This window comes from Rissa tridactyla, chromosome 3, assembly GCF_028500815.1.
Source record: "Rissa tridactyla isolate bRisTri1 chromosome 3, bRisTri1.patW.cur.20221130, whole genome shotgun sequence".
NCBI lineage: Eukaryota > Metazoa > Chordata > Aves > Charadriiformes > Laridae > Rissa > Rissa tridactyla.
Window position 1 is genome coordinate 86,815,595 of NC_071468.1, and position 27,634 is coordinate 86,843,228.

Consider the following 27,634-nt stretch of genomic DNA (forward strand, 5'->3'; position numbering starts at 1 on the left):
AGCTGTAGAGAGCCATGAGTTTGCCCCTCAGCCTCCTTTTCTCCAAGCTACACAAGCCTAAAGTCCTAAGCCGCTCCTCAAAGGACAGGCCTTCCAGCCATTTCACCAGCTTTGTTGCCCTCCTCTGGATGCATTCAAGGACCTTCACATCCTTCTTAAATTGTGGGGCCCAGAACTGCACACAGTACTCAAGGAGTACATGGAGTTAAAGCAGCGTGGTGATTTCACTGTCAAGTAACGAGTTATTTAAAACTTCGTAACTAGGAGTTTGCTCTGTCATCTTTTTGGTTCAGTTGTGGACACTAAATGATTTGAGCATAGCCGAGGAACCTGTCTTTTCCCCATGTTATATGAGCTTTAGAAGTTATTGTCTACAAATTTTTTTTTATCATGTTTGGCATTCATTAACAACCTTATTTTCAAGCTCATCAAATATTTGTTGAACATCGGGATGTCTCTGCATTCTGATCAAATTACTGAACCCGACAAAAAGTTGATGTTTAGTGGGGACTGCAGCTCTTTGGTTGTCCGGGTGGTTTGAATCAGTAACTTAGAACACTAAGCGTTAAAAGCAGCATTCATTACTTTCTTTTATTTTTGTTTGAAAGAGTTTTTTCGAAAGGGAGGAATTTGCCTTTTTTGTCGTCATCTTTTAGATTAGGGTGTCATGACCATCTGTCCACAGTTAGACACAGGTTGTGGTGGTTGAAGGACTTGATACAAGGTGTGTAAAGTGTTTGCATGATGTGGGAAAGTGTTTGGATCCTGCTTTGGAGTGGTACAAACTTTGCAGCCATTTTGAATTCTTATGTATTTTCCATTCAGCGTTTAGATTCTTCTATTTTCTCTCAACTATGAAAATGTCTTTCAAGAATGACAGGTGTTTGGAAAGTACTGGTGTTTAGTTTACTCTTAGCCTCATTGCTCTTAAGAGTACTTACAAACCGCATCTCCCTGTCTTTCCTTTATAAATGTACGGACAATTGACTCCTATTTACGAAAAACCTGCCTGCTTTAAAATTTCAAGAGTTTTATACAGAAATTGTCAAACATCTACAGGAAAGAAGTCAGTACTGGGTGCATTTGATTTGTTTTTCTAAAGAATAAAGGAATCCTAATCATGTTTGAGTCAGTGAGTGCCACTGAAGAGATTTCATTAAAGCACCTTTTCTTAGCGGAATCTCTACAGACAAGTTAAATGCAACACATCTTTCCCTTGCTGACCTGCATTTATCAAAGTTTCATCTATTGCATTCATTGATAGAAACTTCTAAGATGCCTCTGAAATCTTCAGACTTTCCAAACTTGATCAACCAATATTGTTTATACTTCAGCTTTAGCATCTCATTGTTTTTCTGCCTTCTTATAATCATTTTGTCTTGCTTCTAAATGCATATTTTAAATGCCCAAGTATGTTTCTCAACTTGCGGAAATAATGAACACTTAAACATTCAATTCAATGCCAACTGCTTAATACAGTTTTGTAGGCTTGAAAGCCCTCCATATAAATAATTTTTCCTATGCAGTCAAAAACATGAGCTGGTTTTTTTTACTTTATAAAAGGTATTCTAGAAATCTAAATAAATTGTCTCAACTGGGTTCACAGGTATCAGACTCTTTGTTGATATGACTGAATTTCTCCAAACTAGTCTTGGAAAAAAAGCTTTCTCTCGGGAGCAGTCACAATTATGTTTTTCTTTGGAAACGATTTGAAAAGTTCTCATCCTTAACAATCACAGTCAGCTCACATTAGTTCCATTAGTTCTGATAAGGCTAAATAAAATTTTCTAAGCTGCAAAATTATGGTCTAGAAAGTGATTTCAATAGGGATTTTTTTCTTTACCTCTGTGATTCAGCTGTTCCTTTAGGAACCTGGTTCATAGACTTCGGATGTACATAAGGGATGGCCAAGTGGTACTTTGTGGGCAGTACAACGGTTGTCCAAGGAAGGAGATGCTGAGCAGGGGTGAGATGGGATGACAGTGATGATAGGGACAGTGATGGTTATTTCTAGCTACTTAAAGAGTGGAGCTGGGTGAAAACTAGTGTGGCCAGCGTCTATGGGATGCCCAGGGACCATTCGCATGGTCAGACCCCAGTGAGAGAATTTCTTAGAGTTCACTTTCTGACTCTAAAGTATGTGAAATGTATTTGGCAGATCTTGACCTCTAGAAAAGATTTTGGTGTGGAATACATAATCAGTTTGGCCAGCTCTGGGATATTTTAAATAACAACCAAATGTGGTGGTTTAATGCAAGAGTAAACAATAATATTTTTCTCTTACTGTCTGATAATAGTTGGTCTTAGTAGGTAGTATTATCCTGGTGTTAATCCATTGATTTAGAGTAAACAATGGAAAATTTTAGTCACTTTTTCTGTCTTCGTAATCATGCACCCTGTCATTTGAACCTGGAGGCTTTTACTCTTGGACCTTACTCTCCTTTGTCTCCTAGGTCATCAACATGCAAAGTAGCTTTCCCTGTCTGTATAATCAATAATCTTTGAAGCTGATTCACCGATCAGCAGTGATCACCACCGAACACCATAAATGCCATAGTGTACAACATAGTTTGCCTTCACCTCCAAACATATGAGTTAGGGATGAGTCCAGTACTCTCAAAGCAGTCTTCTCAAATAACCTGTTTGCCTCAGACTTCAATAAAAAAATCTGGACTTTCTGCTCCTCAACCAGGGAGTGTTATAGGCCTGAGATCAGACTAGTATCTCTCTCTCTTCCAGTTCTCAGTGTCCTGCTCAATATAGAGGAAGAACAAGCATTAGTCATATTTACCCATCAATGACCGAGACAATTCTGGTGCCACGTTCCCTTTTGCCTAGTTTTTTACCAGGCAAAGAAAATAGAATACATGGGGAAGAACAGTGGAAGAGTTACAGATTAACTGCTGGTGGGATAACTTATTTCCTTAAGTAGAATTTAATGTCTTGTGCTTGAGTATTTTTTCTTCTTTTTCTTGTGACTGATAAAGTATGTTACAATGAGAGGTTTTAATGATAGGGTTTGGGGTTTTTTAATGTGTTTATATTTATGGTCACTTTGTTACTATTTCTAACTTTTTCAGCAAACTCTATTTTCCCAAAAGATCAGTCGTGTAGACTAACCATTTGGTGTTATGATGGTGCCTGAATACAGCCAAATGTGGGCTGTGTATCCGGGAGCAAGTGTATTAAGTCCCAGATAAAGGCGTGAATCTGAAAAGAATTATTTCAGCTAGTTATCAACACCTTTCAATGCAATGAAAAAGAATACAAAGTACATATACACTTTCTTTTGTGTACTGCTGTATAAATAAGCATTGAAAAGAATACTGGAACAGTAGGTTCGGTTCTGTTGCCTGAAATTACACTATGAAGATGCGTACATTAGCCAACTGGAAAATTACCCATGCAGTGAGACTCAGACTTAGTCATTTTATCTTAAAAAGGCAAGTAATTACATGGAGTGCTGGGCTTCAGTCTAAACTAAGGCATTAACAAGATTCAGCGTAGAAATAAGCATACCTTTTTAAGCACGAGTGTAATAAATGGCCATGGTAACCTCCCTTGATATATGTCGTGATTTCTTTCATCACTTGGTATCTTTCATAAAGGTGTGCTGTAATTTGAATACGAATTATAAGCTTGATATAAATATTATTGTTCAAGTTTCTGTGTCCTATATGCAACAGAGCTGACTCAATGAGCCCAGTAATGGTTTCCAGTTCTAAAAATCTATGAATATACAATTGAGTCAATGGTTGCCTTTCATCTTGTGGTTTCTTGATCCTTTGATGTGACTTATTCACATCATCTGTCAATAACGTTAGCAACTTCTGTTTCTTCGGCTCATCTCTCTATAAGCTCTAGCCTGAAATGATTTATTATAATTGATCCTTTTGGTTCTTTAAAATGATCCAGGGTCTGTAGTGCAAGAAAATAAAAACACATTTTAGGTAATCATTCTGTCTTTATGTTTACACAGCTGAATGCAAACTATTAGACTGGGTAGGGCAGCAGCTGCCCTATGGGTATTAAGAGGCCTCAGAATTAAGTAGAGCTCTTCAGAGAAAACATTCAACTATTGTGTGGAATAGGAAAGAAGAGCAGATTTGTTGTTGTTATAGGTTTGCAGTAGTTAACTTTTTCCTGTCAAGTGAAAGCTTTAGCATCATGTTGAATACAAAGTTGCTTGCAAAGGATTTAATTAAAACACAGAAGAATATAGGTAATGGAAATGGGTGGATTTTACAACAGAACAAATATTTCTTACTGTTTGTCAACCTGAAGCATTCTACAATGTTTTTAAAATGCTTTTAGTGTATTCATCCCGCAAAATAAGTCTAACTAAATATCAGGATACCATTTATGTAATGACAGAAGTTTCTTCTTGGCGTTAAAATATGAAATAGCAAGGTAACTTCTTTGAAACTTAAAATTATTGGAGATGTAAAGATTTAATATTTATATTTTATGTTCAAGGATACTTAATTGCAATTTATTGCATTTTCAGGGTGGTTAAATGCTAATGTAATTTGCAACGTGGCAACTTATGTTTGATGATTTAAAAGAACTCCAGTAGATTCGCAGTAGCCGTCTTGGTTAACCCCACCCCTCCTACCACAACTGCCCTTACTCCCCAGTGGTACTCAACCTGCCGCACCTCTTGGGCAAGCCTGGTTATTCAAACAAATCTGCCCTGAGCCTTCTCTGCCCCTTTTTTTCAACCTTCTTTCTGAACTGGTGTATGCCTGCGGCTGCCAGTTTAGCAGCCGTCGGGATACCTTGCAGGGCTAGATCTGACCAGTTAACTCAGGGGAGATTACAGCTGACAAGTAGCAGCGTTGTGCTGTTCGGGAGAAAGGCAAGAAAATTTGCTGCGTTCCTCTTACTTGGAGGTGGAATGAGTGAGGGAAGATGAGGAAGAAATGTAAGGTGGCCTGTGTTAGGTGCTGCTGCACTTCAGGAAGATGGTATTTAATAAGGGTTAGGGAGGTAGAGCTGGTTGACGAGGCTTTATTAGGATAGTAAGGCACCCTTGTCAAGGAAATCTTCTCTTCCACTTCTTGATGAGGCACGAACTTCTCTCTTGGTCATCCCACCACTTCTTCCTTTTCAGTCGCTAGGAGAAATGAACCATTTGTTTTGTCTAGACTTTAGGCTGAAATTACTCAGTCTTCCAGGTGGGTGTCTTCATGGTGAGTCAACAACACCCCACAGCCCAGACTGCCTGCCCAGAATGCAGTCCCAGAAACCAACCCCACTCTTCCTCCTACAAAATACTAAGCAGCAAAGTCTATCCCATATAAAAGCAGCTGTTTGGAGTGAAACTTCATCCTCATTATGGGCCACTAACATCCCCGTTGCCCATGTTTTCAGCTTCCTACTGAACCACCCATTGAATTCAAATGCTGAGAAGACACATGGCCGTAGGCAAACCCAAAAGCTGTAGGGGAGGGATATCTGCAACTAGCAAGAAATGTGTCAGCAAAAGTTCAGATAACAGAACTTTCTTCTCTGAGGGCCAGCCTTTCTCTTGACTTGTAGGGAGAGGAAAAAAGAGTGGCCCCCTCTATGGGCAGCTGTGGAGGAAGGGGACAGCTAGATTTAATACTTTTGGGACAGGGCAGGGGATTGGGCTTCAACATGGCCCAGCAACCCATCAGTTTGCCCTGCAGTGCTAAAATGACCCACTAGAGTCTAACAAAAACCCCTACCTGTGGCTTGAATGGACCCACTTGAACCTACAGAGGTTATTGAGTTATGAGATTAGGAATCAATGCGATTCAGCAGCCTGAGATGGATGCCAGAGGATGTGCTTTGTGTTGGGCTGTGATGATTCTACATCCCAGGTTGTTGGATGTGCACATGAGTTTTAGGTTCATTATTGTGCTCTTGTCTGAAGTTCAAGATCTCCATAATAGGGGTACATTTGCCATGCTACTTCTGACATATCTGTTGTCCCTGGCCTTCATCCTCTTGAGCTAAGGTGATACTGATTGATAGTGCTCTTGTAAACGGCAGAACTCCTGAGGTTAGTAACGTCTTGATTCTGCCAGTTATTCTGCTGCTGGAGGAGCTGTTGGTCCACTAGCTCAATCTGACAAGTACCAAGTGGCCAAGGTCAATCTTCTAGGAGACTGTGGTGGTTGACACTGCTATTGGGAGAAGGCCTGACTGGAATGGAAGGTTGTGAAAATTAAAGGAATGATGAAAAGAAAGGGGCTGGGGTTCTGCCAGGAGAGAATGACCACAGAACGTAGGGCATTTTTAATAATAATAATAACACAACAAAGATATAAGAAATGTTGGGTAGATGCTGAGTGAATAGCAGAGTTATAAAACTTTGAGGGCTGGGGGTTCATAGCCAACCTGAAGGCACTGACGCTGTTGTTTCTTTAAATAGCATTTCAATATATTGGAGGATGTCTTCACAGCTCAGGTTCATCTCTGCTAGGTAGGTGCTAGGGAGCACCACAATGGTACAGCCTTTGCCTTGGACTCTTGGATACTCGGTAGCGTTCATACTGTGGGGAGACGTGCATTAGGTGTGTTCCTGAATTGAACCTTCAAGTTTGGTTTTATGTAAATAGAACCCAAATTGCATGCACCAGAGCTGCACAGCTATCTCAACTAACGTGTACTGAGTAGGAACAACTGGGGGATTTACTTTGAAAGTACATTACTTTTGCAAACTAAAATGCTAGTGGAAGTGCACCCAGTACGGCTGCTAACAGAACAAGCGTCGAAAGAGAGATTACAACTTTGTAGAATAATTTAGGTTGGAAGGGACTCCAGGAGGTCATCCTTTAAAGCTATTTGAGATAGTTTCTGATTTGACAATGTACACTTTTGATGTGGAGCTCCAATTTCTGTGGTTAGACGAGGCTGAAAGACTTCAGACTGAAGCATGAACTTTGTATTTGAGATGATATGGGGCCTGATATGATTTAGAAGTAGTCCTGTACATCCGTATTTGTCAGGAGGTGGTGGTGAGGATAGCATTGCTATGAATGCTATATTTAAAATGCTAGGGAGTAGTTTGATCTCAGACAGATTGCTTCACATTTTGTTTGGGAATTAGAATGTAGAATAACTTCAGGCAGAACAGGTCTGCAGTATGCAATGATTCATCTAAGGTGAAGTTTTCACATACTTAACAAGCAGAATTCTTGTTTGGTTCCAGCTCATATTTAAAGAAATCGATTTAGCACTTAACATTCAAACTCAAGAACTTACTACTGCTGTATCGTGCGTATGGACTCATCTGTCACAAAAATGAATCTCCTTCTTGGGGATTATTAATGTGGCCTTTGGTTAAATTCTCATTTTAAGCTAAATTTCTGTGAATTTCTGTCTTTTGCGGTAACAGAAGAAGTCTGGGGGCTGTATAACTTGTTCTTGATATGAGTTTTGAAGTCTGATTGCATATCTAAGTCTTTGCAACTGTTTCAGAAAGATAGGGGTAAATTACCTGTTACCTTTACCAGGTGCTCAGTGTTAACAATTCCGCTGTGAAGTGAGAGTGGTGTTATTTGACAATGGTCAAAACTAAGTGTAATAGTGCAAAGTGTATTTTTTATTGCCATTGCTTTCTAGGCAAGATCTCTTTGGCTGACTTGAAGTGTGGTAGATATATTTTTTCCTCAATTTTTTATTAATAGGACCAAAAGGTTAGCTGAGGTTTGTTTCACACTGTGCAGGTTCTAAAGGCAAGAGAGATAACTCTATCGTAAAGAACAAATCCTCCCCCACTCCCCTTCAAGCAAGCCAGCCAATTAATTTTAAAATTAACACTGAGTCAAAATTGTGGATCCAGCAGTGCAATTACAGGTATGCAGATATATCCTGTCAAAACATTGCTTTTCATTACTGATCTTGGAATAGTTGTTCCTCTCTGTCGTGAAGGTGGTTTCGTATTGACTTTTCGGAGGCTGTAACTTGTCAGTCTTGGAAAAAGACTTTGAAAAAATCCTGTAGTAGATTCTGTGTGGAATATGTACATTGGTTCCTACGCATGTGAGGGTAGAAAATACAATGTCAATTAAAAAAACTGAGGGTGGGGGCAGGTGTTATGGAAGATCAGACAAGGAGTAAGGGCTGTAAGCTTGATATTTGTGCTGGACAAAAGAGTAGAGACTATAATAAGGAATATAGTAGTTGATACCTGGGTAAACATGATGTAGTTGCAGAAAACTATGTACTTTTTTGAAAGGAAGGTTATGCCTCTCTAGCCAAGGGATCAAAAATCATTTGAGTAAGGATTGTATGGTATTCCCCCCGCCAAGACTTCCAGAAAGGCTCTGTGAAAGTTTATAACAAAAACCTCTTGAAGTAACTAAAGCAGATGTGAGACAGGTTCTGTAAGACAGATGTGAGATGTGAAGTAACTAAAAGACAGGTTCTTGCATAGATAAGTAATTGGTTAAAAAGTAGGAGTCGGGGGATGGGGTACTGGTCAGTCCTCACCAGGGAGAGGATTCACCTGTACTGCCCATAAGCAAGCTGGAAAACAGGGTGAACTGTAAAGTGATGGGGTTTTGCTGGATCAGCAAGGGCTGGTGCTGATTGTGGAGAATTATAGTAAGCCCTTACAAGATTAGGTGGCTGAGAGATAAAACAGCACATCAACTTCTGTGTAGATAAATGTTAAGTAATATATGTGGAGAAAAAAATTGTAACTGCACATGTAAATTGATAGCCTCTGAGGTGAGTGTGTTTCCATGCACATGGAAGCAGATGAAACTATGAGTAGCACAGAAGCAATGGGGCTTGAGTGTTCAGCATCTCTCTTAATATGAGCCCTGGGCAGTGCAAGTCTTCGAAACCAACAAAAGCTGGTTCAAGAGAAACAAAAGGTGATGGTTTTACTTGCAGTGGAGTCAGGCTGTGTGTGAGACACTGTGCTGCGGGCTGTAACAGCGGGTGGAGGTTTACAGGGTCTTACTGGGGAGCTACACAAGCTTGTGCAGGCAAAACTGAAAATCACTACATACATAGGAATCACACTTGAATCACATTCACGTCAGGAAGACTCTGAGCTTGGAAACGGATACTCCCTGAGAGAGTAGTAGTAGTAGAAAATATCATATATGATCGCCCTGTTTTTCACCTTCCCTGAGCATATGCCTTTTGGCCGCTGTCAGAGCCAGGATGCTAGAGCTCTAGTGAGGCCATTCTTGGGTTGTTATATAGATCAGATGCAGCTCTTCCTCTCGATTTCAGTGCTGTCACTCAGAGAGGTTGATTTATTCTTTTCGTGTTAATAAGAATTCATTTCCTAAAGAAGCATCTAGCATTTTCAGGGGTCACGTTCCAGGCAGAAGCAGGACAGAGTCTGCAATCCTGAAAGAAGCCTTTGGTCCTCCCTTAAAGGCCTTTGTATTTTCTCACATTGCTCAGAAGAAGTCTTGGTCTTTAGTTTTCAAGATGGTGTATGTTTCAATCCTGTTGTTGTTTTCCCAGAAAGTAAGGCTCCTGTTTATGATTGGGAGGAAATATTTAGCACTTGTGAATGCAGAAGCACTCCAAATTTACCTTTTGGACACAAAATATGGGGTGTTTTTTGATTGGGAATGGTATTTCCATACAAAAGAGACAATTTCCTCTGTCTTGAGGACTATTAGCCTCTCTTTATCTTCTCTTTAAATGAGTAATATGTAAAAGTGTGGTTTGAAGCCATACATTAAACAAGCTGAGATTGCTGTCTAAAGTCAGTTAGACTGAGTCTAGTCATAATAGCTCATAAGGTCTCAAAAATATGACCTACTGCTGAAAAAGAAATTTATTACTTGAGTACACATTCATAAATACATCACTGTAAACACTACAGTAATCTTGCTCAGAAGATTATTGCAAGTCAATAAACTAGAAGCCATGCGACATAGAGGCTTAATACAAGATTTTAGGATTTATGTATGATTGACAAATGTCATTTTTATGGAATGGTTGAATACCTCAGTCATGCTAAAAGAGTGAAGAGCAACCATTAAGATGAATCTTCTGTTCCATACAGCAAAATTCATACCTGTTCCAGCAAATTCAGCTACTCAGCTCTACCATGTGTTCCTTCATACCTGCCGTAGCAGTTGTTTCATAAATTAAATTCTCACTGTCTGTGGAGAAATTTGTCACAAACGGAAGTGTTCACCGTAGTTCTTTGAATTAAGTAGTAAATACCCAGTAGTAGTAATTGTCTTTGGCCAAATTAGAAACAGCAGATGAGAAATAGCAACAAATAATGTCTTTGTGAACACTGCGTTTTGTCCTATTATTCCTGGGACAAATTTTATTACTAAAAGTTATATAGAATTTAATTTCATATTCTCTCTATATCAGATATAAGTACAAGAAAATGGCAGGAAAAGTTAACTGAAAAAGAAACTTCAGTGCCATCTACCTTTATCGTAATTCTCATGCTCAATGCACACAGTCAATTAAATATGTACTAAAATAATAAATTCTTTCTGTAAGATTGAATGTAGATACTTCAAAATATATTTAATTACATAATCCATATGTAAAAAAAGTATATATAAAAATGATGATCTGAAAAGCTTTACTTAGCATCATATTTTGTATATTCTGTCTATTTAATATCAGTCAGTATGTATGGCATGAATGTTTTTAACACCATACTGCATGATAGCAGATTTTTAGTTTGGGAAAGTAGAGGAGAAAACTAAGGAGCAAGATAAATTTCATTACTGTAAGAATTTAAAGATGAGATCACTGGAATGTTAAGATATTTCTGGTGAATGGAAAAAAGCCAGAGAAATGAGGGAAGGAATAGCGGGATGGTGGCAGCTAAAGGAATATTTCTTTACTGCTGAAACATTTTCTGGTTTTCGTAAATTGCTTAAACAATACCTTTTCATCAAGAAATTACAAGCAACATGTGCTGCATTTATTTTGGAAGGAATAACTTTCTGTTCTTAGGTCAGAAAACAGAAAATTCTTATCTGCCTTTGTCACTTTAGATCTGTTAGGTTTATTATGAGTAAATTTTGTGTTTTGCAAATATTTAACACAGCACGGGTGCAATGTGATGCAAGTGATCGCTGTGTTACCAAAAGACAGTGGACATTCTTGGTGTTTTTTTTTGGTAAAATTGTATAAATTTTCTCATTGTGGATTAATAAGTATGTAACAACTGAAAATTCTCATTTTGTGCATCTGCAAATTACTCTTTTACTTTTGCCCCCTTCATGTTAATTCTGATTTTCTCCATCGCCATGAAAGATATTCTGGTAAGGAAATGGTTAGCAAGATGGCTCATGCTATTAGCTGAGGATCAACAAAATGGCAGCTTAGTAAATCAAAGTGGATGATAGAAGAGACCATGAGAAACCAAAGCTCTAATGAAAGAGAAAATTGCTCCTTGCAACTTTCAATTCAAATGTGTACCCTTTCTCTTAAGCAACGGACGTTCCCTTATTTATGTTCTTGTATGTCATGATGTACTTTAATCTTTAAGTAACTTAAATTCCATTGGTACTAAAGAACATGTTTCTGATGGGCCTTTCTGATAGTTGGCAGTGTGGCAACTACTGGCTTTTTCATGTTGTGTCAGCCAACAGAATGGATAACAAAAATATTGTTCATAAAATTGTTCAAAAATGTCAAGATTATCCTAAGTGTAGCTTTTATGCGTGTCCTATCAGTGTTTTCATTTGCTACTGTGCTGTCTTATTTTCTTTCTTGAAATTTTCCTGTAGCTAGAGAGAGATAATGAAGTATGCTAATTTTTATTTCCATTCTCAGCTTTTTATTATATGCAATGGCTTGGCTACAGCGCTAAGCAGTTTTAAAAGGGAGCAGCAAATAAAGTAGTGAAGCACAACTACCTCAGTGGTAATGGAATTCATTGTTTCAGTGACTCAGTATTGTAATTCATTAGAGACAGCTAATATAGTCTGAAATGCTGAATTGTTACTTTTAAAACCAGTGAAAACCAATAAGCATAATTAAACTGCTTTTTAATATTCTTCAGAAATACAAGCCTGGTCGATGCGATGATATTTTGAAATGGAAGCCACCCAGCCTGAACTCTGTTGATTTTCGTCTAAAGATAACAAGAATTGGTGGAGAGGGGTATGTAATTTCTTCCTTTTTTAAATGTGAATGTCCCTTAGCAGTTAATCTCTCCTCTGATATTTCTTGACATTTCCTGGGGCTGAGCCTTTCTGTATTCTGTAGAATTTGTTCATTCAAATTATAGGCAACTGTTGTAATCAGTGTTGTACTGAAAACAATGGCAGATATTTATAATGTAAATTTGCTCATTCTTAAACTAAGTTTCATAACATTTCTAAAAAAAGTCCTTTTTGGATTTGGCACTACCCCTTATATTTTTAGAAAATAGGCAGGCTGTATTAGCTTAAGTTCTTTTATAAAATAACTATTTTTCATGCAAAACAATAACAACTTAAGCTTTCTTCCATTTTAGAATAACTGCACAATGTTTTTCTTAAAGAAGAACATGACTCGACATTTTGACTTGATAGATATTCTTTGATATTTCCTTTAAAACCATTAAAATCTTAATCAAAACCAGTGAGTTCAAATGGCAGAGGACGTGTGAATCTTTACATCAGTTCAACATACTATTTGCTTAGTTCAGTCACTGCGCATACTAAATAAGGGTGATTTCCATGTTCAATTGTGCCAGGGAGGGCAAGGGGAAGATTGAGTCACTAGATTAAAGCTTGCTTTGGAAAAGATTTTGTTTAAAACGAAGTTAATTGATTTTTAGGTTGCTTAATGTTTTAACATCTGGGACTCATTTCAACTGTCAGTTTGAAATACTGACATTTAGCTTTTCTTTTTCTTGGTGCCACGGGCAACTCAATATGATTAAACAATTAATTCATATATTGCTTACGTATTCCACAGTGCTAATAATGGCCCATCTAACTTTTAAACATTTGCGTGTCATGTTAGTGAATATATTTGATGAATAGAGAGTCTCTTAAGGATATGGGATTTATTCTGCAAAATGTACTCAACTCTGAGCGTTTCATGAGGTCAGAATTATCTATTCAGATTTTTGTATTTGAAAATGCAATGTTATGGAAAAAAAAAATAATTAAAAATTACCCATTATTTGATAGGAAGGTTATTTTTAGTATGGTATTCTTATGACTTCTGCTGAAGTTTATAAAGGTACAGTAGTAGCCTGTGATTCAGAAGCAAAACACAACAGATTTTTCATTTCACATTAAAAAAGGAGTTTCTGCTTGATTAGTTATCACCGATTTCAAATACAAAACTGTCAGTGCTATATATTACATCATAGATTATTTGATCAGAACATAAAAAGGTTATAAAATATGAGCCAGCAAAAAACTGTTTCTTAAAAGTTGGGCAGTTAGTAGCAAGTTATTAAAGAATGGTGGATCCATTGTGGAACTGGAAACACTTTCTAACATTTAGAAAAGTTCTACTATATTCCAGCTATGTGAAAATAAGTGTGTTGCTCATATTGTGGAAATAATTGTCTGAATTAGTTTGTAAATACTGTAATACTTAAATATGTTAATGTTTATGTTCCTCTCACACGCAGAAGAAAAACATAACGCTACCAATCTGACATTTGATAAATAAAGTACAATTCTTCCAGATATGTTTTACTTCAACTCACATGACAGTTGACTGCTATTAGTAACATAAGTGCATTCATCCAACAAAAAGAAAAGTTAATGAAGTACTGAGTGGAAAATAATAATTTGCCATTGTTAGGAGAGAGGTATTTATGTTAAGTAATGACCTATGAAACAGTAGCTTCTGCCCAGTTAAACACAAACAATGAATGAAATACTCCATGTTTAACTGCTTCAGTTGTTAATTTGAGTATCCAATTTATCGCTTGGTAAAATCTGAACTCATTTGTGAAAACATCAGAATTATACTGATTTTGAAGTTATTGACTAGAGTTTTAAAAGAAGCATCTTTAATTTTGGACTGTAAAAAGGCAGTTCCTGAGTTCTGAGCGCTACCATAATAAAATGGTTGATTTCTAGTATAAGTAAAAATTCTGTTTTGATGAACTGAATGTCTTGCTCCTGGCAATTTTAACGTGACAATGTTAGGCTTCCTGCCTCCCCCCACCCCACTGAGATTAAAAGCAAACATTGATATTCATTTCAACCTTTTAGGTTAAAAAAAAAGTTTCCTTCTTCAGTAATCCAAAGAGAAATCTGGCATGCATTTGGCAGCAGAGTAATACAGATGTGGTTAAAGTACTGTTATAGAATTCGTGTGTTGTTTTTGTAAAGTTAAGCAAGAATATTTATGGAAACAGAAGGTATGCCTTTGTATTGATCCGTTACTGACAAATGAGGAGCCAAAGTCAAAGCATCGATCTCAAATACTTGACAGCTTGAAACAATGGGAATGGGGATTGTCTGTAATTTCCAGGTCCTCTGTTCTGATTTACAGGCTCATCTTTAAATCTTGAAATGCAGGCATATCTAAACCTGTGCTACAAGTGTGTGTGATTTTATCACAGTTTGCAGCCCAGCCAGTAGTGATACAGGCTGAGTCCGTATCACAAAACTCCAGCCATGCAGCCCTTGTATTTAATAGTTCCCTATTCACTTAAATAGTGAAAAAAGCATACAGGAGCATTATTTATTCAGTAGCATGAGATTAGAGCACTGTCAGCTGTTGGACATGTCTTTTGGATGGCATAAGTAATTGAGATCCTGAACAATTGTAAACAGTCTTGTGCATTTTTCGTATGAATAACGGTGTTACCTCCTGGGAGTTTGCCAGATTTTAGTCAGTATGATTATTTTCCATCTACCTAAAATTCCCCTGTGCTTTCAGTTGTACATTTCCGTCCATAGATCAGTCTGCAATAGTAACATTAACTGCAAAATAGCTGCTGTGTTTCACCCCAGATGTAGTTCAGTTACGGATGAATGACCGGTTGTTTTTATCTAGGGTTCTGTTATTTCACTGTTGATATCAGAGGGGGTTTTGCCATTGAATTCGGCAGAAGGATTGGGCTTATTATCTATGAAGTACTTTTAGAATATGCTTCCCTACAAGGATGAAGAATGCATAACAAAGAATAAACATAAAGAAAAAAAAATGTACTGGTGCATCCCAAAGAAAGGCAGGGTTTCTGTAACCTCAGTGACCTAATCCTGACACTCCTTTTCAGTGCACATATTTGAAAGAAATTGCATTATTGCACCTTAGTGAATTGCATCTTATCAGCTGAGCCATGGTAATTGTCCCCTGTGTATTGTCATAGTCCAGCCTGTCCAAGCATCGGGATGATGGTTAGATTAACTCTTTTCATGTTGTGTTTGCAAGAATTCCAGTTTATGCTCTCTCTCAATCTCTTCTCATAGCTTCAATATAGTTACTTTTATTATAAAAAAACCCAAACCAAACCCAAACCAACGAATGAACAAACAAAACAACAACCAACAATTTATTAAATCAGCTAAACAAAAGAGTACTTTTTGTTTATGTCTGGTGAAACACAGTAGTTGAACTGAAAAACTCTCACATTATGTGTGCTTGAAAGAGGTAGACCCACGTCCCAGCACTTCTCTGTCATTTCAGGGTTACTAAAATAAAGGTCTCACATCTCACATCAGCAGTGCGGAGTGGAGCCCTTTGATCATATAACAGTACCTTGTATTTTTCCTAAGTTATGATGATACTCATAGGGAAAAAAAAGTTTGGAATCTGAAGTAGACATGAACTCTGTAGAATCATAGAATCATTTAGGTTGGAAAAGACCCTTGAGATCATCGAGTCCAACCATCAACCCCACTCTACAAAGTTCTCCCCTACACCATATCCCCCAGTACCACATCTAAACGACTCTTAAACACATCCAGGGATGGTGACTCCACCACCTCCCTGGGCAGCCTATTCTGGTGTCTGACCACTCTTTCTGTGAAGAATTTTTTCCTAATGTCCAGCCTAAACCTACCCTGCTGCAGCTTGAAGCCATTCCCTCTTGTTCTATCGCTAATTACCTGTGAGGAGAGACCAGCACCAACCTCTCTACAATGTCCTTTCAAGTAGTTTGTTAGTAGCAAGCCTATATTGTTGGGTTTTTTTAATTTATTATATCCATGATTAACTAGACCACATGGAAAAAAAACAAATTGTGTTTAGGCAAAGTTCTGTTTAGCGCAGGCATTGTCAAGTAATAAAAAATGGGAGGTAAAAGATTAGTCATGCTGACTATATATATGATTCCAAGTGACCTCAAGTTAGACGACCTTATCAGAAGAGAATGCGGAGGATATTTAATTGCTGTGTGCAATATCTCACTTATATTACAGAGAAGGCTGTAAGTCTGTTGTTAAACAGTAGAGATGCTTTTCCCCCAAATATCTGACTCTAAGAATATTTCTTAAAAAAAAAAAAAAAAAAAAATTCCAAAAAACCCAAACCAACTCTGAGCCTTATTTAAATGTCACAAATATCAGCTGGAAATGTCTAAATAGTGCCAGATTTGTGGTAGCTTCCAAAACCAGAATTTCTTAAATATCCGTGCTTCCTTTAACAGTTTTTTAATTAGCCTGTGCAAGTCCTTTAATTTTATCTGAATCAGACATGCTAAAATCAAATTACAGGCAAGGCTTTGGTTTTATTGGCTTTGAATTAATTTCTTACTGGGTCAATTTGATACCATTTCAAATCATGGAATAATATACATTTTATACAGAACCTTGAAGTATTGGAAAGAATCAAGAATTTTACTCATCTTCTAAGAAAGAAATAGAAATAAAGGCTCGTTTCTTTAAAAAAATAGTAATCTGAAGTAGACATGAACTCTTTGTTAGTAACAAGTCTGTATTGTTTTTTTTTTTTAATTATATCCATGATGAGGTAGATCCCATTAAGGAAATAAAAGAAGCAAACGGTGTTGAGGCAAAGTTCTGTTTAGCTTGGGCGTTGTCAAGTAATGAAAAATGGGAGATAAAGTACAATACATTCAAGGACAGTGGGGCTGCAAATCTTGACAGCAGGGACTTAAAATCTTGGATATATTGGTAATTACAAATAAACAACCAGATAGAAATATCATGACTACAGGCAAGTGAATGTTTTCCTTTTGTTAGATGTGATGTTGTCCTTTTTCTTCTGTAAATTAGAAGGAGCTTTGGGGGAAGAAGCTGCAACAGGTTCAAAATAACCGTGGTGTTCTTGATTTGCTCTCGTATAGCTATGTTGTCTGTCATAGGGTGGCTTATCTGTTTTATAAGCTAGTCTTCCTCTCTCTTCTGCTTTGAAAAATAATTGGTAACTGGCTGAAAAAACGTGGAAGTTAATTGAATCAGCTAAGATCTGCAGAACTGACATGGCTGTTTGGCCCGTGTTTTGTTGCTCCCTCCTCTCTTTCCATTCCCCCGTTTAAGTGATCCACAAAATGTCGGTTTGGGCTGTGAACTCTTTGCCTTCTCACCTGTTTGCAGAATGCTTGTTATCAAAGAGCACGAAGTTGCTGTCACGTGTGCCATCCCTCACAGAACAGGAGCTTTACAAATAATACCCTGGTGATAGAAACAATAATCCCGTATTCCTTTGGCCTCCGAAGATCACAGTCAAGATTGGGGCTGCATTTCTGTTGGGTACAGTGGAGTTATGAGGCAGAATGCAGATGATGTCACACAGCAATTACGGAACAAATAAGGACAAGATGTTGCAAATAGATGCAAAGATGCACAGTGCAGGAGTGGTGCAGGTTGGAATATATTATCTGCATTTATGGCTGTACTGTTGTTAAAGGAAGCATGTGCTTCGAAGTTGCTTGCCTTTTATGGAATGTAAGAGTTGCAAACCAAGGAAAGGAGTAATTTGATTAGCTGTTAACCTTCAGGCGTTCAGTTGTTTCCACAGTAGGTCTTACTAGTTCTGAAGAAGTGCAGGGGGCAGGGTTGTGCAAACTGATGGAGAGAGGATTTTACTTGTAGAAAGAGCAGTGTGGTGGCACGGGAAGGACAAGCACAAATATTACCATGGCAGAAATATGCACGCGCAACTGCCACCATTGACACTGTGATGGAAACTAGTAGATAGACAGTTTACCTCGGTACTATGTTGTTAAGTATTTATGAAATATTGCTTATGTTGAGGGCATTTAAAATCTTCGTAACACTTCAGCTTTTAAAACCTATTTTCAAAGTAAGGCTTTGAATCTAACCTCTTTTTATGCTCTGGTACACTGAACATAGTGTTGTACCTTCCACAACTAATACTCAGGATGCTCTTGGAATTTCTAATGTTGGATTTCAAAAACGAACTCAGACTCATCTTTTTATATGTTCAAGTGGCAGCCTGGGGCAATCTCCATCTGTCAGATAATTATTCTACTTTAGCTACTCATTTATCCAGATTTTTAAAACCTTTGCCTCATATCATCCTAAAATTATCTATATGCTTGCAAAATGGAATGTAAATGTAGCCTTGTATGTTTTATAGACCCTATTGCTTTTTCTTGAGCTAGCTGCCGCCTTAAAGCAGTCTTTCCGGTTACTCATGTCAGCTATCATAACGATTATCCACTCTGTTAAAGATCCATTTCTATCTGTAAGTGAGATCAAGAAAAGCTCGCAAAGACCATATGCCTCTAACATTTTCTTATCTCCTATGCACTTCTCTGCCCTATTTTACATTTGGATAGATATTTGATTCCTATTTGGCCATGTAGCTTAGATTTCTTGCTTCTTGTGAATATGGAAATTGAAGGCTGATGCCGTCCCCAGCTAAACAACTGTAAGGTGGTAGAATCCAAAAGAGGAGTGAGAGAAGCAGGCAGTGGAAATGTAATCTCAGGCTTCAGGATAGCTGGCTTTGGCTTGTTCAAGGAACAGGTTGGTAGTCTCTCATGGCAGGTCCCCTAAAGCGCAGAGAGGCCCAGGAGAGCTGGTTGATCTTCGAGGACAGCCTCCTCAAAATGGACAAGGACACACAATTTTCCAGCGTGCAGGTAGGCAAGCAGGTACGGCAGAGAGCAGGCGTGCTTGAATGGGGAATTCCTGAGTCAACTGACACAAACAGTGAAGTGTATGGAAGATGTAAACAGGGACAGGCCTCTGTGGAGAACATTAAAAAAACAGTGTTTGGGTGGAGAGAGAAGGAATTAGGAAAGCCAAAACTCAGCTTGAGTTGAAGATAAGTGAAGGACTTTTACAGGTATCTTTGTAACAAAAGGAAGACTAAAGAAAATTGGGTGCTGCTGATGCGGCAGGAGATGTCATGAGAAAAGATATGAGAAGGGCTGAGGTATGCAGTGCCTCTTTTCCTTTGGTCTTGACTGGCAAGGTCTACTCTTAGGCCTCTGAGATCCCTGAACCTCATGGCAGAGAGCAGGGAAATGAATTGTTACCAACAGGGGAGGAAGTTCAAGTTAGGGACTACGTAAGCAAACTGGACCTCAGGCTACTGGAGGGCAAAGTTTTGAAACTGGGGCAGCAATTAGCCCTTGCGGCAAAGGCGGCCAGCTGATAACTGGACCACAGGTGGAGGGGATGATTCTTCACTTCTATTCAGCATTTCTTAGACTGCATCTGGACTGCTGTGTCTAGTTGTGGGCTTCCCAGTATGAGAAAGACGTAGGTGCACTGGAGCAAGTCCAGTGGAAGGCCACCAAGACAGTAAGGGAATTGGAGAACATGACATACAAAGAGTGGCTGAGAGAACTGCGTTTGTTCGGGCTGCGGAAGAGAAGGCTGTGTAATACTTTACTGCTGTTTACGACTTCCTAATGGCAAGTTATAGAGAAGATGGAGCCAGGCTGCTCAGAGATGCATGTTGAAAGAATGAAAAGCAAAGGACCCAAACTGTAGAAGGACAGGAGGAGAAACTGTGTGAAAAGGTCAAACGCTGTAGTAGGCAGGCAAGTTGTAGAATCTTGGAGAGATTGGAGAGCCTTTGGAGATATTCAGAAGTTGGATGGATATGGCTTTGAGCAACCTGATATAACTTGGAAGCTGACCCTGTTTTGACCATGAGGCAGGTGACCTGTGAAGATCCTTTCCAATCAGAGTTATTCTATGCTTGCCTGTAGACCAGATGTTAAATATTTTGCAAATAATATGGAGCTGTTAGACATTTAATTACTAAATATTTTAAAACATTTTTGTTTTTCTTTCTTCATGCTTTCTTTACTTTATATAGAGATTTTTCAGAATACTTACTGTACCTACATTTAATTTACAAATTGTGGGATTGTCCTTTTAGTGAAGATTTTTGAGTTGCAAAGTAAAATAACATGCATTTTTTATTAAGAGGAATTTGACATTGTTCTTTGTTATGTGCTCTAAAGGTTTGCCAGATGAATAATTTAAAAACTGTCTAATTCAAGTAGAGTAAATGTTCATCTTCCTTTTGCTATAGCTTGAACAATAGATATGCTGCTCTCAGACTTACTGAAATTCAGTTGTGAACATATTTTTTCCTTTTCCACCAATATAAATTAACTTTTTAAATTATAGGAGTTATTACTTGAGTATTCTTGAACATCCCATTCAAAGTGTTTTTAATGGATTTTATAAATTGATATGAGCTTCTTTGAAGTGCATTTTTGCATGTAGTAACTATTTGGTCTCCTTCAGACAAGTTTTTGCTGTATTTTGTGAGTATGCTATAAAGGATAACGTAATTCAGAATATTTTTATTTGCATTAATTGCCTACAGTATGATTTAATATTCAGTTATTTGGTGGGGTTTTTTTTAATTTGTTGCTTAATGAGTTTTTATTGTCTGTTTTCTTGAGTTTTCAGATTGGTACATTAAAACGATGTTTGGAAAAGAGCGTTAGTATAGGATTATTAGAGATTTGAATATTAAGTATTTTTCTGTCATGTTTGGAATGAAAGAAACATGTATTTAAGGAAAAAAAAACTTCAGCTCAGATGAATTCCTTGCATGCTGTGGTGTATTTCAAAGAAGAATAAAGCAAACGAAGAGGAGAAAAAATTATCGCCATGGTAGAGTAGAACAAACAGACTGGACAGCCAAAGATACTGTATGTGTTTTGTGCTCTTCATCGGTCTTACTCTGAACATTTTATTATTTAATTTTCTGGTAATACTAAACTCACAAATCATAAAAGAACAGATATAAGTACTAAATAATGAATATATTAAAGATAAAAATAATTCATGACAGTCATAGCTCCAAGAATACCATTCCATTTGCTTTGATACCATCAGAATGTTTTGAAATTGGTTTAGGAATTAGAAGCCCGGCTTTTTGTGTCTTCCTGAATTCACAAGTACTTTGGAATCAGCAAAACATGTCAACAAAATAAATGACCCCGATTCAGGTTGTTTGCATTTCTGGTATGACAGTGTTATCGATACGGTACGCATACAACTGTGGGCTTCTAAAACACTGGGAGATTATCAGCAGTTTCACCTTCCCTGTTTGATAGCCAAGAGAAACTCCTCGTACACGCGCTTATCTTACAACCTCAGAGGCATTAGAAAAGAAACCTACATAATTATTTTTTAGAATAATTATCCAGTATCTGTGGTTTTGTAGGGATTCAAGTTGTGATGATTGATTTAAAAAAATAAATACATGATGAGGGTTTTTTTTAAATTAGCATTTTAAGGGACATTTGCATTCTGAGGAAATAAATTGAATTTTTAATATCTGTTACTTTAATGACTTAGGATCTCCCATAGGCTTGGTAATTCCCACTTGCCATCTTTTTACCTAGCACCCGGCTTATAATGTTGTTTTTTTTTCTGGGAAAAGATGCTTATCCTATTGTAGAAACATATTAAAATCAGTGAGGCTATAGGTGCATGTATCTGTCTGTGAGATACTAATTTGCATAATCAAGGCCTGATGAGTCAATGGTAATGAAGAATCCATGTTGTTACTTACCTAAGCAATCGGGAAAAGAAGAGTAACTACTGGATATGGAGCTTGTGCGCATAGTGCACTTCGACGGGGAATATCTAGTGCTTTGTAAAAAGCCTTTAATAGTTTTCAGTAGAGATTTGGTTCCATCTGACAACAGATGTACGCTTGTCATCCTACTAGAGGATCTTAAAAAGGCCAAAATTCCTTATTTTCATACACTTTTTATGCTTTCTTGCTTTTTGCAAAGCAGTCTCATGACAGTGAGTGTGAAGTACAAGCAAGGTTTTGTACTGATTTCTATTCTGAAATCAACTTCAAGGCTTTTATCTTAAACACATGGAAGATATGTTCATTCACAGGACCTACTTCATTTTTAGTATCATTGTATATGTGAGAAATAAGCCTTTATTTTAACTTTGAAACTCAGATTTCCAAGGTTGTAAGCTGTTTCAGCTTTGTATTAAATGAACCAGATATTTTTATTTATAAATATCTATACCTATATGCATATGTTTGTGTGTATACATACACAGGTGACAGCTGCTGCTTTATGTTGTAAAACTAAAAGCACAAACAAAAATGTAAAAAAAAAATCCCTTGGCTGTTATGAATCAAAACAAAACTCCTCTTTTCCTCCTTATGTTTACATGTAGGAACCTTATCCTCCATTTGTCATACTTCTTAATTTTAAAGATTATCCATTTTATTAAATCTGACGACGCTATTTCAAATTTTCAGCTCTTTTCATGTAAGTATATTTCTTCGCTGGCCATTCTCGACTTGTCCTTTTCGTTATAGCAATATGATTTTCAGTGCCTTGGTTTCATGGTATTAAGATAGGTAACTAACTGGTTCTGCATGTGCACTCTACCAAGCAATGGTCGAACTCTAGCTTATGAATGGTAGAAAAGTTGTATATGACTAACAGAGAAACAAATGCCAGCTTTTGTTTGTGCTCTACTTTATATGTATAAGCTGAATATTTTTTTTAATTACCTAACTGCAAAATTTATATATGTGGAGATGCAAAAGCAAGTGAAATATCGGGGGGGTTAGAGACAATTTTAATGTTCTTGAAAGATTAAAAGCATCCTTATTCTAATGCTAGTCATCATGTCTGTTGTCAGACCTCCCGATCTCTGAGAGGTATGACAGCAAGAAGTTTTAATGAGGCTGTTATTACATACTCTCCAAAAGCAATGCATATATCTGTATCAGTTTTCAAGATGGGAAAAAAAGAAGTCTGAAATGAGGAGAAAACTTGCTCAGGGCAGCATGGTGTGTTGGTAAGAAAAGGACAGTCCTCAGCTGTACCCAGCAGATGGCATTTTTTCCCCTTACAACTACTGAATACTTTCAAAGCTATAGTCTTTGGCTATTCTCATACTTTAAAATAAAGCCTTTTTTCACAAAGTATTAAAAGATTGCCCGGTGAGCAAATGTTTATCCATGGATTATAAATGAAATATAACGTGTGTACCTCTAATTACAGGATAGTGAAGATTGGAATGAGGGGAATGAAACAGTATAGTTAACTTGATTAATTGCCCTCCTCCTCAGGTCTGCACATCAAACCCATCATCTCTCACAGATATTTATAAAAGTACTTAAGTCTTTTGGTGAATGTTAAATCATTAAATCTCAAAATGTCAAGTTTTTAACCTTTTTACTCAGGAGTATAAAATTCTGCTTGAAAGTAGATATTCAGTGGTAGGAGATGACTGGATTTGGGGAGTAGAGCAGGATAGATGGACTCAAAAGTGAATTGGATATCTCCTGATGAAGGCTCTGAACTATCCTCTCCCCTCCAAAAGGAAAAACTCATTATAGGCACGGTTTACCCTTCTCAACTAATGTATTAGTAGCATTTCTGACTTCTTAATTTGTGATGATAATGATCTGTACAGAGGTCTGATTCAGGACTCGCTGTTGTTCATTCTGCTCTCGTTCAAGAAGAGAAGCAGAAATGACTCTCAAGCCTCACTGAGCAAGATGTTTGTGCTTAGTTTCTGCACCATATTCACTTCAATAAAAATCTTCAGACATTACTTATGTGTTAAGAAAATTGAGTTTCAGAAGATGAATTGCGTATTGTAATAAACTAGAATAATTTTTTGGTTTTAGAAGAGACAGTGATATGGCATGCAAATGCTTTCTTCCAGCTGAGATAGGTCATAAATACAGCTTGTTTTAGCAGCAGAAGTATGAAGCTTCAGTTATTTGAATTACGTCATTAAAACTAGATAATGAAAACTGGTCATTTTCCTCATTTACTCAGCCTTATAATAGGATATGATGTATGGTTTTTGCACGAACAGTGATGGTTTTTCTGTTACTTACCTTAGTTTCTCTTTTACATTAAAAATGAGAGCATGCTATTACACAGCTTAAATTTTTTAAAATATATTGTATGCCAGTTGTTTCTCTTTGTAACAAGCAGAGACATGCACTATGGAGGAATTTTCCAAGTGTCTTCTGAAGATGTTATCCTGCCTTTTTCAAAGATAAAATTAAACTTCTTTGGTATTGTTTGGCATGTGAATTTTTATGGTTTGGTAGAGCCTGTATTTGCAAGAGGCACACCTGTATCCTGTATGCTTTACTCTTGTAAAACACTTTCATTTGAATAAAAATAAATTGTTTCAGACTATGCCATGCTTTAAAGATGTGGGACAAATTACTTAAAATCTTACATTGTTGACAAGTTTACTAGACAACCCTAAGTAGTGAAGAAAAGCCCTTCTTTTAAAGAAAGAATATTGAAATTCCCCAGCATTGTCTGTTCTGTTGCTTTCTGTTGTGTAGTCTGAGGATCGTTCATTTCCCAAGGGACTTTACATAGCATTTGGTCTAAACGGTCGTGTTTGCTCTGTTATGAAACTGATGATTCTTTTAAAATGAAAGTTGCATACAGAAAGATTAAACAATCCAGAAATCCACAGCATAAAGATAATATAGATGCAGACTTTGCAGAGTTGCTTCTCTCTTTTGCCAAGTGAATATTTAAGCAATGCAATCTAGTTATGTACTCGTTTAATGCAGAAGATACATGTCTATTATTGCTCAACCTAAATTATTCCTTTGATTTACTAAAGTTGAATTGATATGAATTTCTTGCGAGACATGAAGTGCATAGACGATTTTTCAGACAGAAAAAACAGAAATTGATATGACAAAAGGGCAAGAATGTGGTGATGTCCTGGTTTTAAATTAATGCTTCTGATGTAATAGCTCCAGGATCACAAATAGCTTTTTAACTCGAGTGAGAGGGAAAATAACCTCATATGGGTTTGGGGATTTTTTTGTTTTGGGGGTTTTTTTGTTTGTTTGTTTGTTTAAATTGCATGATTTTCTGAAGCTCTAAAACAGCAAGTGTGGCAACAAGAGAAGTTCACAGTTTTGGGGTTTTTTTGACAAAGCTTCATCCTGAAATTTAATTCCCTAGGAGACCTGTGAAGATAGAAACACAGAAGTTATGGAATTATATTAGCAGCAAGAAAGGAGTTGGGGGAAGAAGTGGGTGGGGGAAACCTTCATTCTAGAGAGCTTCTTTCTCTACCCTCATTGTAGGTAATCTGTTACTGATTTACTGAGAGCTGCAACAGCTTTCTACTCAGGTTTGCTGTACTTGAACCAAAACAACAGCAAAAACCCCTACGAACTCTGCGGTTCTGTAGGTAGCTACTGGCCTTCTATATAAGGAAAGACCACTAATAAGCTTATATGAAGGTGGGTTTTAAATAAAACTGACAAACGGGGAAAGAATAATGTATAATGAGGAGAATAAGCATTGTTTCAACTGCAGTGAAAACAGACTAGCTTGGCTCTAAGGAACTGGCTGGGATATTGGGACAGTTGCAGAATATCTGTTTGTGCCATGTGTGCAAGCTTGAGAAAGTTGTGTAAGAAATAATTTTGTAACTCTCACAAGCTCTCAAGTATGAGGTTGCACCCTCTTTCCTCACTCAGACTTCTTTAGCCTGGGTGTCTTCATAACAATTTAATGAACAAGAATTCTTCTGCTTGTCTAAAAACCTTTCTTCCTGCATTCTGGTCCTAAGGAAAACAATTCTCTTTTCCTTATTTTTAGGTTTGAGATGTTAAATACAATAATTACATTCTATCTTAGCTTTGAGTGATTTATACCTGAATGAAGTGCCTGTTTGCTGTCTGATAATAGATTTTCTCTGCCATAATAACAAGGTGGCGTTGAAAGTAGCTTCAAAGAAAGGAATGGCCTATTTAATTTTTAAACAGATAAAGGATTTCTCTGAAGGAACAATTACAACTTGATTTTGCAGCAGTTGTAGTACTTGTTGTCTGATAGATGTTCTTTGTCTGGTTCAACAAAATAAGTGTGTGCCTATAAAGTAAACCTAGAGATAATTCTTTTTCTGTGCATTTTAAATCAATCGTGGATAAGTCTTCTTCCAGTGTAAGTGCTGGATGTAGAAAAATTAAAGCAGTATTCTGAGTTTGAAATTAAACATATTAGACAAAAAATGTAGCATTGTAGGAACTGTCAAAGTAACCCCATTGTCACTAGTCTGTGCATATAAAATGTGGCTGAGGAATGTTAAGGTTACAGCCTAGCAACTGAAAGAAATTGAATTCCTCTAAAAAGGGTCGACCCCAGGGGCTGTGCGTTACTCGTGCTGAGACAGGTAGAGCCAGAGCACAGATCTGTAGGAGCTGAATAAATGGAATAACTTCTGCCACTCCTAAATTGAACTTCTTTTAAGAAACCAGGTTGTAAAAGAAGATATGAGACACTTTATTGGTGGGTTTCCTCGCTGGTGTAAATCTTCACAGAAGGCATGTGTTAAATCGTAGGTTTCCCGTCATCTGTTACGGGAATATGTGCTCTATGAGTTTGCCCTTTTCTCTCTTTGCTTCTGTGATACTGTTCCCAGATAGACTTAATTTTGTCTTCCTGCTAAAGTTTTATTCGTTCTCCTTTCCTTCTCTCACTCATATTTGCATGTGAGTCTTGAGGGGTGGTTTTGCTGTCAGTTGCTACTCCAGAGTGGTTAAAGTCCTGGTTAAAATGCATAGGATTCCCATGAAATGACCGAAATTGCATTCCTGTATGCCAGTTGATAAGTTTCTCTCTCTGATGGTCTGAAGATGTAGGTAAGACTGGATATGTAGGAAAACGCGATAGCTCAAGTTATTTTGTTATGCTTATCATATATGTTTTAAAAATAGCAAAATTCTAAGACATCAAAGTCTTTCTTCAAACACGAGATTAACTTGCATGCTCCAGTCCTTGTTCTTCCGAGCTATATTGCTTAGTCTAAGAAAACATACTGCTTTTCCTAGAGGTTTTGTCTTACCTTAAATTAGTTCACCTTACCTTGAATTAAGTTCACAGTGTTTATAATCAACAATGTGATTTATGTTTTTCTGTAATACCTGTAATTAATTGCAGTTGACTGTATTCCCTAAACAGGTTTATTATCTGTGCAGGTAGCTTAAATACTGCCATGAGGATCTTCTACTTGGAAAATCAAAACATACCGAACCGTGTTGCACTAATTTTTTAGCAGGCTTTTCTTGGCAAGGGTAAAATATAGTCCAAAAGCACATGCAAAATTGCTTGCAGTAAAAAATTATGTCTTGGAGGCATATTGCAAAAAGCAAAAAAAAAACCCACCCTGCTTTACTGTACATTTGTTAATTAATAACTTAATAATTTATGTTACATAAATCTTCTCAGAAATAGATGAAAGAAAAGACAGAGCAGGTCATCCTGATACCAGTTAAATCAGTAGTTACCAGCCAGGGA

The 27,634-nt window shown here is 37.2% G+C and overlaps 1 protein-coding gene across 2 annotated transcripts in view; it reads left to right on the forward strand.

Moving 5' to 3' along the window:
* RNGTT (RNA guanylyltransferase and 5'-phosphatase) overlaps positions 1 to 27,634 on the forward strand; it is a 188,731-nt gene that overhangs the window by 112,619 nt on the left and 48,478 nt on the right. For both annotated transcript variants that reach the window (XM_054194690.1, XM_054194691.1), the window contains exon 13: positions 11,987 to 12,087. In XM_054194690.1, coding sequence (XP_054050665.1) covers positions 11,987 to 12,087 — 101 coding nt within the window. The remainder of the gene's footprint in view (positions 1 to 11,986; positions 12,088 to 27,634) is intronic.